Genomic DNA, 15,097 nt, shown 5'->3' on the forward strand with positions numbered 1-15,097 from the left:
GTCAGTTGTAGGTCTTGTGTTTCACTTTTTTATCTTCTTGTTGTTCCTCTGTCCTTCAGTGATTCTGCTTGTTGTTAATCATCAGTTTATTAATCACTGAATTATATCATTAACTTACACACTGCTTTAGTGTTACTCTTGTAGTACAGTATCTGTACAATCTGTAGTGTGGACACACACGTGTTCATTTAAAACTGAAGATTTTGCAGTGGGGTTAAAAGGTTTGAAAGTGTTAAATAAATAAAAAACAGAGTGAAGCGTAATTTAACAGTAATCAGCTGTAAATTAATTTACGGCATAAAACTGTTGAAAAACAGCAATTTACTGGCAACCCAGCTGCCAGTAGATTACCGTAAAATCAAGTAAAAACAGTAATATACTGTAAAATGTAACAGTCAGATTTATTAAACGAAAGAAGTTAATTTCACTGAAATATTAGTAAAAGTTCATAGAAAAAAGTTAAGTAAAGTCAATAACTGATAAGGAGAGTAAATATTAAAGTGAAGTGTTTTATGTGTTTTTGAAAAAGATGATATAGGAGAAATCTCTTAGTTTAATTTAATGGTGAGTTTTGTGGGTCACCATTGTGCTGGAGAGTAGAGCCTGTGCTTCAATCAAAGATGAGCAGCGAAATACTGATGTTATGCTGCCGGTTGCTTTATTTAAAAGTAGTAACTGTGTAGTTGCTGATGCAATGACTATCTCCTTGCTAAGTACTTTAGCACATGTCTGCGTGCTATTGTTCGCTAAATATGAACTGCAAAGTTTTTAAAATCATGTTTTTAATGAATTCACTATAACACATTAGGTGTTTGCAATTTTATATTAAGAGATATTAATTTGCACTGGACTCAAATGAAGTAAATTCACAGCACTATCAGTATAAATACTAGTTTTTGAACTCGAACTGTTTGAAGCAGTCGGTTTCCCAAACGATACGAGTTACCTTCCATGGTACTTTTACGGGAACATACTGTAAAAATGGAAAGTTGTAAATTAACAGTAAAGGGCTGTGAATTAACAGTGCATTGCTGGCAACCACAGCTGCCAGTAGATTACCGTTATTTTACAGCAAACATTTTTACAGTGATACATTTAGACAAGATAGACAAGAATATTTCTGACTTTAGTCCGCTGACTGACTCTCGTAGTTTGTGGCAAGCTGTTACATATTTGTACCGTGCTGATTTGGGTGTAGCTTCAGCACCAGCTGTAAAAGGGCGCTCCTGTGCTGGTTCTGCTCCTGGCACTGCAGGGCTTTTTTTTTTTTAAGAATTTTATAGAGCTTATTTTAAATGATTTATCCATGCACATCATTATTTATTTATTTTAATTGATATGCCCTCGTGTTTAATTTGTTTAATCAAAAAAGTTTACCTTCCCTCCCCCTGAAAAAGACATCTGTTCTCTTCATGACATACTGTATATCCTCCATAACTGACTGCAAACAGCAGATGTTAGATCTAAGTAAAGTTTAGATCTAATTCTAAACTTAGATCGGCGTCCATATACAGTGAGGAAAATAAGTATTTGAACACCCTGCTATTTTGCAAGTTCTCCCACTTGGAAATCATGGAGGGGTCTGAAATTGTCATCGTAGGTGCATGTCCACTGTGAGAGACATAATCTAAAAAAAAAAAAATCCAGAAATCACAATGTATGATTTTTTAACTATTTATTTGTATGATACAGCTGCAAATAAGTATTTGAACACCTGTCTATCAGCTAGAATTCTGACCCTCAAAGACCTGTTAGTCTGCCTTTAAAATGTCCACCTCCACTCCATTTATTATCCTAAATTAGATGCACCTGTTTGAGGTTGTTAGCTGCATAAAGACACCTGTCCACCCCATACAATCAGTAAGAATCCAACTACTAACATGGCCAAGACCAAAGAGCTGTCCAAAGACACTAGAGACAAAATTGTACACCTCCACAAGGCTGGAAAGGGCTACGGGGAAATTGCCAAGCAGCTTGGTGAAAAAAGGTCCACTGTTGGAGCAATCATTAGAAAATGGAAGAAGCTAAACATGACTGTCAATCTCCCTCGGACTGGGGCTCCATGCAAGATCTCACCTCGTGGGGTCTCAATGATCCTAAGAAAGGTGAGAAATCAGCCCAGAACTACACGGGAGGAGCTGGTCAATGACCTGAAAAGAGCTGGGACCACCGTTTCCAAGGTTACTGTTGGTAATACACTAAGACATCATGGTTTGAAATCATGCATGGCACGGAAGGTTCCATTGCTTAAACCAGCACATGTCAAGGCCCGTCTTAAGTTTGCCAATGACCATTTGGATGATCCAGAGGAGTCATGGGAGAAAGTCATGTGGTCAGATGAGACCAAAATAGAACTTTTTGGTCATAATTCCACTAAACGTGTTTGGAGGAAGAAGAATGATGAGTACCATCCCAAGAACACCATCCCTACTGTGAAGCATGGGGGTGGTAGCATCATGCTTTGGGGGTGTTTTTCTGCACATGGGACAGGGCGACTGCACTGTATTAAGGAGAGGATGACCGGGGCCATGTATTGAGAGTTTTCTGGGAACAACCTCCTTCCCTCAGTTAGAGCATTGAAGATGGGTCGAGGCTGGGTCTTCCAACATGACAATGACCCGAAGCACACAGCCAGGATAATCAAGGAGTGGCTCTGTAAGAAGCATATCAAGGTTCTGGCGTGGCCTAGCCAGTCTCCAGACCTAAACCCAATAGAGAATCTTTGGAGGGAGCTCAAACTCCGTGTTTCTCAGCAACAGCCCAGAAACCTGACTGATCTAGAGAAGATCTGTGTGGAGGAGTGGGCCAAAATCCCTTCTGCAGTGTGTGCAAACCTGGTGAAAAACTACAGGAAACGTTTGACCTCTGTAATTGCAAACAAAGGCTACTGTACCAAATATTAACATTGATTTTCTCAGGTGTTCAAATACTTATTTGCAGCTGTATGATACAAATAAATAGTTAAAAAATCATACATTGTGATTTCTGGATTTTTTTTTTTTAGATTATGTCTCTCACAGTGGACATGCACCTACGATGACAATTTCAGACCCCTCCATGATTTCTAAGTGGGAGAACTTGCAAAATAGCAGGGTGTTCAAATACTTATTTTCCTCACTGTAGTTAGTCACGTCTAACATCTTATGATCCAATCATTTCCCGGGGGACAAAATAAAATCCCGACTGTTGTCTTTCTAATTCACCTGTCAGTGTGTCAAATGACCATGGTATAAGCGGGATAATTCACGGCTAGCTGTATATTAGACCATTTGAAATCACTCCGCAGAGGCACCCTTTGTTTCCACATTGTGCATTAAATGAGCAATATACCATGGTACTGAATACATTGTAGCTCTGTGACACTACAGCATGAGATCCAGCAGTGTGACAAACAGATAATCACAGACTTTAAAAATATGTTGAGCACTTTGTTGTGGACTTTGAACGACTGCGTGATTTAGACACACACAGACATCAACAATCATCATATGAATCTCATCAATGGTGACTGAACAAAATATTAAGATAAATTCTGAACATTACAAAATAAGCTAATAAAAATCACAACAAAGAACAACAGCAAAAATAACAGCAAATAGTAAGAATAAAAGAAAACACTAATGCATGTTGGAAGCCATGGATGAGATTTGTACTATGGTGGCTCCCATCAAGCACTGCAACATGAAGCTTTTTTTATCGTCACCATTGGTTGAGATTCATAATCTGATTCTTAAAGCGACAATATGTTTGTTTTTTTCGCCGCTGGGGGTCGCTAACCTCCCACAACAGGGTTCACCAATCTCGGTCCTGGAGGGCCGCTGTCCTGCAGAGTTTATCTCCAACCCCAATTAAACACACCTGAACAAGCTAATCAAGATCTCACTAGGCATACTAGACACTTTCAAACAGGTGTGTTGGAGCTGGTTGGACCTAAACTCTGCAGGACAGCGGCCCTCCAGGACCGAGATTGGTGAACCCTGTCCTACAATAACAAAGGCGTAGGTTGATGCCTTTGTTAAGCGGATTTATGGAACTTGTCATCATGCTAATGGATCTAATAATGTTTATGGATGAGTGAATACATTCATGTTTTTTAACATGACTGTTATACGAAGCAGGTCGTGATTGCTAATGAGAGACAGATATCAGGGCCACATGCGAGTCCCACGGATATATTGGAATAAGGACATTTCATTCTACCGAACTACTCGCAAGTGCAGAATTACTACTCATACAGGTCAGTTTATTAGACGAATGAAACTTGTGAGGTAACGCAGCGCTGTTTCACTGGGTCTACACTATCACACTAAACTGCATTTGAGTGTGTTGAAATAATTATATTGCTATTCTATGTGTTAGTTTGTTGGCTGTATGAGACTAGCAGTAAGCTAGATCAACATTAGAATAACATACTGATAATTTTCTAACATTTCATCATGTTGAGCTACTGTATATAGCATTGATTAGTTTTATGTACATTTGCTCACCTGTCTAATAAAGTACATGCAAGAGCGGCATCTCGTCAAGTCGAAGTTAGTCATGGAGCTCTCAGCATCTCGAAAACACCACGCTGATATTGATCCTCATTTTAGTTATCATTTTGTCCCAATGTCTGCTTGCCATGGTCCATAATGTTTGAACAAAACAACAACAGCATGAGCGTGCCGCTAGACGTAACGCAGTTGTCCACGTCTGTCGCCATGGTTACTATGGCAGTACGAGTGGAAACCAGGGATAACTCGGATATTACGTCATTGACAGGCGTGTGTATGTTTTAAATCTTTTATGTAGCATTAATTAAAAAGCATGATTGTTCAGTCTCCAGTTACAGGTTTGAGATGAATATCCTCTGATAACGATCAGTGGCTGGTTGATTGTGAATCCCTAACATGCCTCTGAAAAAGAAATGAATGCAATAATGCAAACAGATGTCCTCAATGCAAACATACACACTAAAGGGCACACAACTATTTTGATTACATGGTGTCTTTAAACTTTTCTTTTTCTCTGTCCTTGTAGAATATAGATGTGACAAACTTCAGCAGCAGCTGGAGTGATGGCCTGGCATTCTGTGCTCTGTTACACACCTATCTGCCTGCACACATCCCTTACCAGGAGCTCATCAGCCAAGACAAGGTACACATGTATTTCTTACATTGGTTATTTAAGTGTCATAAACCCCTTTCACACAGAGATTCCAGAAAATACACGGACAATGTGTCGTTTGATTTTGGTTCATTCACACTGGCAGTGATTTTCCGGAACCTGTGCGTTCACACACATCCCGTAAAGATAACTCCTGTTAGATGTCAGTTCTGCTGATAACTGCTCTTTGTCATTTTTACACGAAGACGAGTCCATACTCCCAGTAGCTCCACTAGATTTGCCAAGTGACTCGTTACCCATATGCTGTAGAATAGGTTGTAGAAGGGCCCGTGCGATGGCATCACTACGACACACCCCTTACAGCATTGGTCCTGGCTTTTGTTCACACAGGGCACGTGGGACTGATCCCGGCAATTACTAGGTCCCCATCCCAGCATAAATCTCCCGGCATCAATCCGGGACGTGTTTGCGTTCACACAGAAGGCACTCTAGCAATTTTACGGCAATTTCCCGGGATCAACGCGCTGTGTGAAAGGGGCTTCAGTAGATCCTCACCTTATCTCTAGTGCCTGACACATTAAACAGTGTGTTAACAGTCAAGACTTCCCCTCAGCTGACCTGCCAGATGTAATAAATTACATGCTTCTATAGATTAGTGTTGACTGAATACATAAACAAACGACACACAGAGAGGTGTACAACATGCATAACAAATAAATGGCTGCCCTGCCCTCCCTGTATGTTTATTCAGCCATTCGCACACCTACGTACACGCAATGTGCCACGGTTTCAGAGCTTATGTGACAAATTGCAGCCATAAGTATAATAGTAATTACAGGAAGAGATGGTACATTATGCTTTTGAATTATTCACAAAGCCTCTTAGAGTGTGTTGTAAATGTCAAGGCTACTAAAAGGCCACGTGTGTGGATCTAGAGCATTGCTAGAGAATTCAGTTGGGTTTAGACACCTGTTTTTCACTACTGTAATTAATATTCAGATGGTTAATATTGGTCAAGTTTAAAAGAGTGCTGTTTTTTCCCCATAGGGACGAAATCTCACTCTGGCGTTCCAAGCAGCTGAAAGCATTGGTATCAAGCCCTCTCTGGTGAGTCTATGTTAACAGATTTAGTTTTTCCAGGTTTTTCAGTATTCTGTAATTGGGCAGATTTTGTTAATACAAGATACACGACAAGAAGTAATATAATCTACATAAAAAAAAAATAGTTTACATTGAACCATCTGATATGGCAAGTTATCTTGGACTTGCACCCTATTACAAAAAGCCTATACTTCAAGTTAATTTTATTAAGTCTACTTTAGTAAATTTTAAGTATTTTTAAGTATAGGCTACTTTATGTAGTAAGTATACTAATATCAATCTACTAGAAGTATACTTGTACGTGTACTGCTTCAGTACTACTTACGACTAAATTGGCTCACTTTTTAGTGTATAAAAGTATACTTTTAAGAATACTTTGTGTAACAGTAGTAAACTTTGAGTAAACAACTAGTTTACAACTGAAAAGTTGAAAAAAAAAGAAAAGTTTTTCATTTGTATTGCTATACTACTAGAGAACTAATAGGTATACTGATGGTTTACTAGTCAAATACTTGTAGTACATTTTTTAGTTTATGAAAGTACACTTTGTAGAATACTCTCAGTAAACTACTAGTTTAGCAGTTTAATAGGGCAAGTATACTTGTAAATTTTCTTTAAGTATACATCAAACTTTTTATATATTTATTACTATTTATATATTATTTTTGCACTTTAAGTAGTGCAACTGTTTCAATTTTATTTTTGAAATATACCATATTTATGATCAAGGGTTATTATAATTAAATAAAACTAAAACCTTAAACGTTAACTGAAAAAAAAAAAAAAAAAAAACTTGTTTTATTTCAGCTTGTTGCCATTTAGTTTAACTTGATGTACTAAAATAAAATAAATATAAAACTGTATAGACAAAAACATCACAAAAACACAACAAAATGACTTTAACATACAGTATACTATAAAAATAAATATAAAAATAAAAACTAATTCAATATACTATAAAAATAAAAACTAATTCAAAATATTAATAAAAAATACAATAGGTATTCAATGATACTAAAATATCATGTATGATCTCAATTATGTTGGCTCTTGTGTCCTGTAAAAAATAAATAATTAATAATTAAATAACTCTGTTTGGTCTTTGTTTTCATCGTTTTCAGTTTCTAATAGCCTGTTTTCCTTTCACCCAGTTCTCCTGTGTTAATTATTGTTTCATTTCATTCATCTGTGCCCCGTTTATTATCTCATTAGTTCCTTTGTTTTCCTTGTGCATAAAAACCCTGAGTTCTCCCTTTTCCTCTGTCCATCCTTGTAGTAGTGTGGTTGTGTGGTTGTGTTTCTCCTGTAGTGTGTTGTGTTTCTCCTGGTTCTCCGAGTTCTTCATCTTCGCCTGTTTCCTTTTGTTACGACCCCTCATGTGGTCAATCAAGGGGTAAAGGGGAGTAACATTAATTTGGGAGGAACACACATTTGCAGACAACTAGGTGAGGAGCAAAGAGAAAAGGCTGAACTGAACTGCAAGCAAGTGTTTTATTTATAAAAGGTGAATATATATATATATATATATATATATATATATATATATATATATATCACGAGTATAGGGGATATATTTACAATGAGGAAGTAGATTTAAACAAGAAAAATGCGTACTATACACACAGTATAGATATATACACAGTATGAAAACAAAAACAAAAAAAAACATAGATGGCAAACCATAAAACCATACAAGTGAGAAAATGGGGGAGGATTGGAAAAGGGATCAAAGAAATAAACAAAAACAAACTAACTTGCGGCCCAATCTCTAACCTAATTGCCAAAAGAAAATAATGAAATGAAAAGAATGTTCACGTCACCGACGCACTGCCTGACCTACACTAATTACCCAAACGCAAAAATACAACGAGTGGAGCTCGCCCCTAAACTAGTGTATCTAATACTAATCTCCATTCTGTCACCTGATGGAGTTTTGGTTCCTTGCCACTGTCGCCTTTGGCTTTTAGCTTTGTTGGGGACACTTAATATTCAACAATTAAGTCATTAAAACCATTTTATGAGAACTGAACTGAGCTAGACAATGACATCACTGTTTTCTCTGTTTCACTGTTTTGTATAAATTAACTAAATGAATTACTTTTTTACAACAAAAATGAACCATCACTGAACTTACTTAAGCTGGACAATGACGTTATTTTCTTCTAGATCTGCTGTACAGCCGAAACAGACTTTGTTGCATTATTTTCCTAATATCACTGTAAAGCTGCTTTGAGACAATCTGTATTGTAAAAAGTGCTATATAAATAGTCAAAGTGAAAAGTGAAATACCTATGTGTTCACAATGTACGTCGTGCGACTTTCTTACCTGTCCCTTTCTCCAACCTCGGATGTGACCAGCACGCAATAACAGAGGTAGAACAAATGGAGATGAGACTGTACTCAAGCCGGTTACAAACAATTACTAAACACACGGGATACACAGATGCACTATACACATGCAGAATATAGGCTGTCACACAGAAAAAGGTTTCAGAGGATCTAGGGCCTCACGAGTGGCGTCTACTCTCCACTTTTATGCCATGGGGCACCGATCAGATTGGAGAGCTGGTCATTGACGTCACAGGAACATGGGGACCAGGTGGGCCAATAGACGTGACTAGGAAAGTGAAAGTAAAAAAGAAAGACTCAGGGGAAAGAAGAAACATATTACTGTACATCTCATTGTCTCAGAACACTTTTTGTTTGGTGTTGATTGTTTAGCTTACCCTTACTGACCTGAGGGTGTGTTTGATGAACTATTTTTATGACTTCATTACAGAAGTGTACACAATATTTTGACTTGACACATCACTGTGAGTTCAAGCTCTGTGAATTCTCCATCCTTGATTTAACCACCCTGTTAAATTAAAGGAACTTCAATAGAAGTTAGTTACTTACTTATTTATTTATTTATTTATTTTAGTAAGTAAGTGTCCACAAATGATAGTTGGTGGTTGAATCTCATGAATAAATGAGGTTTGGTTTGCACTTTATAGTGTCACAGAGTTAAGCCAGTATATGGTAATGTTTATTCACTACACCTGCGCTAATTTTTCTAGTTGTGTTTGCTTGTAACAAATTTTCAAAACAAATTATTTAATAGATAATTTAACAGGCTGTTCAATAATTTAAACCTATACTCAGTCACATAAATGCTTTTCAATGCATGTTTTTCCGTAGCTGATAAAGATTGATTATGTGAGCTCATATCACTTCTTGAAAGTCGTTCTTCATTTGCACAATGTAACATTTTCTCAACTTTCTCAAGTTGCACACGTATACATGTCCACGTATAAAAAGCTCTAAAAAGGGCCCAAAATCAATGATTATGACATTATTTTCACATTACTGTATATGAACAATTTATAAATTAATGAACTAATACATGATGATTAAGTAGGAATCATACATATTTCTTATGTTGTTTTGTTTTTGTATCTCCAAATTTTCCAAATTCAAAACTTACTGTGCCAGGTTTACATTACGAATCCTATATTTTCATTGTGATCTTTTGGATGACAGATTGCACTGTGTCTTACAATGTTCTTGTGTTTGGTCAAGTGCATTCCCTGAAAACAGTGTACAATATTCTATCATATGCTTTGACTAATTTTTCAGCTGCTTTCTGCAAGAAAGAATGATAACAGCATTCTGGGTGTGATACAATATCTACAATACAAATACTATCGTGTGCATTTTGTTTTCTTAATTGCTTCAAACTATTCTGTTTGAATAATAGAATAGAATATGAGGTGACAGCTTGTTTGTAGCAATTGTCCAGAGATTGTGGCTGCTGTTTTTTTTTTAGATATTACTGTACATCTCATTGTCTAAAAACACTTTTTGTTAGGTGCTGATTGTTTAATTACTGACCTGAGGGTGTGTTTGATGAATGTTTTTATGACTTCATTACAGAAGTGTACACAATATTTTAACTTGACACAGCACTCAGCAGGTTATGTTTGTCCTTTTCTGCATGACTTGTGCAAATATATGCAAGGAGGATTACGGCTTTGGATCTGTATCTGAACGTCTGTGTATTGGTTTAAAATTGATGACATTATAAACTAAACATTCTGGCAGACTCTTTTATTTTCCATTTTATGAATCGTTTGGTAGAATTAAAGATGCCAGACAAGAAAGTAAATGCATAAATGCTCCATCTACTTCTGCTATCCCATATAAACACATATAACAGCAGTCTTAACCTTGTAAAGCCTGACATGAATAGTCATAAACATAAAAAAAACAAAATGAAACCGTTTATTTAACCCTTTAGAAAAAAAAATGCCATATGTTTTTTGTATAATAGTGTCAATGCAGGCAGATCAATATTAATTGTTGAATATTAAATTAAATGTTAAATCTAATGTCCCCAACTAAGCAAGCCAAGCCAATGGCACAAAGGTGGGAAAAGGCGACAATGCTTTATAAAAGTAACCATCAAGATTTCACAGCAAAAAGACACCAACCTGCAGGTGGAAAGAATTACTAAAAATCAATCAATCAGAAGGCATAGTAGATTGTGTACAGCAATTTCAGCAAAGTTTTGATTAGAGGCCTTAGAAAGTTGTGTATCAAAATGGTAAAGTAGGTTTTACGGTTAAGAACCAGTGTGTTTTTTTTTTTTAAAGAGAGAGAGAGAGAGAGAGAGAGAGAGAGAGAGAGAGAGAGAGAGAGAGAGAGAGAGAGAGAGAGAGAGAGAGAGAGAGAGAGAGAGAGAGAGAGAGAGAGAGAGAGAGAGAGAGAGAGAGAGAGAGAGAGAGAGAGAGAGAGAGAGAGAGAGAGAGAGAGAGAGAGATGTGAATGGGAAAAACAGAAGAATGTTTCCAAATGCCTCACCACCCTATAGGGTCTTTTTAAAATGACCTGTAAATGTTTAATGACTCTCAGGGCTTCTACAAACCCACAGATACTATGCCACAGTCTGGAGTTCACTTAACCCTACATTCTGTAGACAGTAGGAGGAAATAGTGACATGAATAAAAAGACATAGCCAACATTTTATCCAAGCAGTCGTTTTCACAGAGATGGCACACAGAAAACTTGGAAGGTTCTTGTTGGGTGAAGCGTTCCTTTAGGTCTGTGGTACTTGATGATTGTCAAGAATGTAATATGTAGAGCACATCCTCAGAGATTTTTCACACTTTACACACATATAATGTGGATGTCTCATTAAAACATTAAAATAAAACATTTATCCAGTTTTATACCTTAATTTATTTCTTTTTTCTTTTTCTTCATACATCAAACACCTCATATTTCATCTCAAGCATGCTCTTCTTGATGAAACTTTAAGGCCAAAATTGTTTGTTTTGGTGCAAATGACAGTCAGAAAAAGTTATATAAATCTAATATAAATATGAAAATGGTTTTCATTGGTGTTCATTTCACTCCTTCTTAAGACCATCATAATTAATAAGATGATTAGTTTAGGTGCTCAAGCTTGAGAATAATAGACCTTAAGAATAATATTTTCTATAATATTTTAAGAAGTAATTGTCTTGTTTAACAATGCAAGTCTGAGGAAAAGGTCAAATAATTATAGAAAACAAAATTGAATGTAGAAGTCCATATAGTTAAAGAAACATGCATGAAAATGAAAAGTGTTTCCTATATTTAAACTTCTACATCTGCTCTCTGTCTCTCTGTAGGACATTGATGAGCTGATGCACACAGACAGACCGGACTGGCAAAGTGTAATGCAGTATGTGTCTCAGATCTATAAGTACTTTGAGACTTAATGTGTGATTGGAAGAAATGAAGAAGAAAGAAGAAGAAGAGGCACAGAAGCACTTTTTTTTTTTTTGCCTGGTCCAGTTCTTCCTTCACAGCCAGTGTTTCTAAATACACACAGACAGACACGGTTCTGTAGTTTTCACACCAGTCAGGTTCTCACTCTAAATGCAAGAAGTCCAATAGTCATGCATACACAAAATCATTCTAGCATCAAACATCTTCTGTTTTCCTTACAATTCATGTCTCATATAATCCTTACTCAGTTTTTGAAGTTTGAAGTTGCTAGCAGAGTGTAGGTTTGCAATCTTGCACTGAAACTGGTATAGAGTTGTTGTTGTTTTTTTTTATGCTAAATTTTGCTAAGAGTTCAAGTGCATCTTTATAAATTATTATTACCTAAATCTATATATTGGCATACTTATATATTGATATACTTAAAAGTATTTTAAAAAATTTAGTTTTCCCACAAATAATTTTAAAAACTAGTAATATGTCATAGAAATGCATCAAACTATGGAAATTAAGTTGCATGTGTTTTGTTGAAAAGTTGAGAGACACTCAGAGAGACAACAACCATTGGAAACTTTAACTGTTCCAATTATTCAATGTGTGCAATGTCTATGTGCATTTACATATTCCTCATTAACAAGCATTAAGCTTATTTCTCTATTACTCTAGTTAATTATTTCCTGAAAAAAAATGTCAGAAAGTCAATGTCTTATTGAATTCTTATGTCTGTTTTAAACAACCATTATTGATTAATGCTTTTGTGCCTGTTTAAATTACATGGGATAGTTTAATGAAAGGATTTAAACAAAGCCTTAAAAAATATCAATATTTGAAAAATACTCTCACAGAAATGTCTTTAGGCTAGTTAGTGTAATTTGTGCCAGATTCTAACAAATGCTGAGTTTCACACTTAATTCAAGCGCATAGATAATTGATAAAATTCTCTCAACAGACGTAAAATACATACAAAAAGCAGACAGCATCTGTGTTTTATAACGTTTTCTTTTTGGAAATGTTATTTATTGACTTCTTTGCGCTCAAATATTTCATTTGCAAAGGACTGTGTGTTTTTTATTTTATTTGAAACTTTTCGGGTTTGCCTAAAATACCAGATGTTTAATTGATGATAATGGTAATAAAGTATTTTGCCATCATATATAGACTCAAATTGTTTGCTTGAATTAATGAATGAATGAGGCATTTATATAGCGCTTTCATATGTACTTCTGTACACCCAAAGTGCTTTACAATCATGTCGGGGTCTCTCCTCAACCACCACCAGTGTGCAGCATCCACTTGGATGATGCGACGGCAGCCACAGTACAACGGTGCCAGTGCGCTCACCACACACCAGCTATAGGTGGAGAGGAGAGAGAGCGATAGAGCCAATTCAGTGGATGGGGATTATTAGGAGGAGGCCATAATTGGCAAGGGCCAGTGGGTGGAATGTGGCCAGGGTTACACCCCTACTCTTTACGAGAAGTGCCATGGGATTTTTAATGACCACAGAGAGTCAGGACCTGCTTGTTTGAATTAAAAAGCTACAATCACCTTTTTTGGAAATGAATCTCAGGGGCAAATGTCCTACAATATTTTCATTCACAAAACATAAAAAAATATTTTAGATTTTCTCATGTGATTTACGCAGAAGTAAAATGGTGCACTTTTACAATTTGGGAGTCATACTGGCATCAGTTTTTATAGGTCTGCTAAAAACCTTTAAAAAGTTGTGCTGAAATAGTAAAACAGATGTGTGTTGTTACAGACAGACTAATTAGAAATACAGAGTTCATAATGTAAATCTTTAGCAATTACACAATATTGTCACTTCACTCATATCTTCTCAGAAATACGTGTAGTAGCTCAATTTTCAGAAAATCAGACTCTTATTGTACAAAACATCTATTGGCTAAGTTAACAGAGTTAAATCAATGTAAAATGTCAATAATGACAAAAATAGAATCTATCTAATCTAATAGATAAACAGATTTTACTAGGGCTAGTAAACATGGTGTGAAACAAGTGTTTCCCCCTTTTTTGCAGTACAGAATGTGTAAGGCAGCACTGCATTAGGAGTTTGCACTAGACCAAGTAATTGTTCACTTGGTCTATAATATTTTTTAGCCCAAACGCACTTGTCTCCATTCAGACTTTTTCTAGTTTTTATTTATTTCAATTTTGTATTTCTACTTTGTAAAATAAAAAAGTGACATTAAAGTCGTTGATAGAAGTGTAAGATTTTTTTTGTTTTTATGCTATACTTGCAAATGTCAGAAAATAAATAAATGTGACCAACAAAATGACAACGCAGTGGACTACAATATCATGCTTTAAATGATTTAGGCAACAAGAAAATGACACTAGAGGGTGCGCAGTGATAATACACGCCAGTGAACTAAAATCCCAATGAATTCATTCATAAAACACCCCATTCACACACACACACACACACACACACACACACACACACACACACACAACTGCAATCCACGCCAGCATACTCCCAAAATACAATGGCAGACCCATCCACGGGGTGTATAGAACGAGGGAGAAGATTATTCCTCACAATCAGCATCAGTCATTGACAAACACATAAAGTCTGCGTTGTCAGCGTCTCATGTTGGCAGAGCAAACAGTCCTGAAATCAGCCATGTAGAACAGAATGAGTAGCAGTACTCTCCACACTGAGGTTACGGTGTCACTAAAAGGCAGACAGCCCTAACTCTACTACCTATAGTGGGCTTTGAGATCACTTTCCCCACATTAGTCACCACCTCTCTGAATCCTTGCAGTCTCCCCCATCTAAAGCCTTCTCCTCCCCATAGGGGAAAGCAATCAAGTCCGACGACCTTATTGCAGCCAATTAGAAATCCACCACTTTCTAATTGAGTAGCCTGAGTAGTCAGGGAGAATGTTAACGCACACCACATAACTAATTTGAAATATAGAGAGATAGGCTGAATAATAAATTCCAACAGATGTACGGTATTTGCGATCTGAACTTGTTTTACATTTTAACAAAGAAATTATAATGCAAATATAGGCTTTAGTGACCTTAAGGTGACATCATTCTTGCTCTGGATTTGAAAGTTGAATCCACACTATCTAATTTAAGCAAGAATTTTATTGAAGAATAAAGAAT

The 15,097-nt window shown here is 36.3% G+C and overlaps 2 protein-coding genes across 2 annotated transcripts in view; one reads left to right on the plus strand and one right to left on the minus strand.

Annotated features, from left to right (window-relative positions):
- Positions 1–13,114, plus strand: part of specc1 (sperm antigen with calponin homology and coiled-coil domains 1) — a 251,157-nt gene extending 238,043 nt beyond the window's left edge. The window contains exons 13-15 of the mRNA XM_081366268.1: positions 5,020–5,136; positions 6,154–6,213; positions 11,862–13,114. Coding sequence (XP_081222394.1) covers positions 5,020–5,136; positions 6,154–6,213; positions 11,862–11,951 — 267 coding nt within the window. The 3' untranslated portion in view covers positions 11,952–13,114. The remainder of the gene's footprint in view (positions 1–5,019; positions 5,137–6,153; positions 6,214–11,861) is intronic.
- The window catches only part of zswim7 (zinc finger, SWIM-type containing 7), a 109,339-nt gene continuing 103,041 nt past the window's right edge, over positions 8,800–15,097 (minus strand). The window contains exon 7 of the transcript XR_014030244.1: positions 8,800–8,824. The gene's annotated coding sequence lies outside the window, so the exon portion shown is untranslated. The remainder of the gene's footprint in view (positions 8,825–15,097) is intronic.

This window comes from Scardinius erythrophthalmus (genome assembly GCF_964197995.2).
Source record: "Scardinius erythrophthalmus genome assembly, chromosome: 5".
Taxonomy (NCBI): Eukaryota; Metazoa; Chordata; class Actinopteri; order Cypriniformes; family Leuciscidae; genus Scardinius; species Scardinius erythrophthalmus.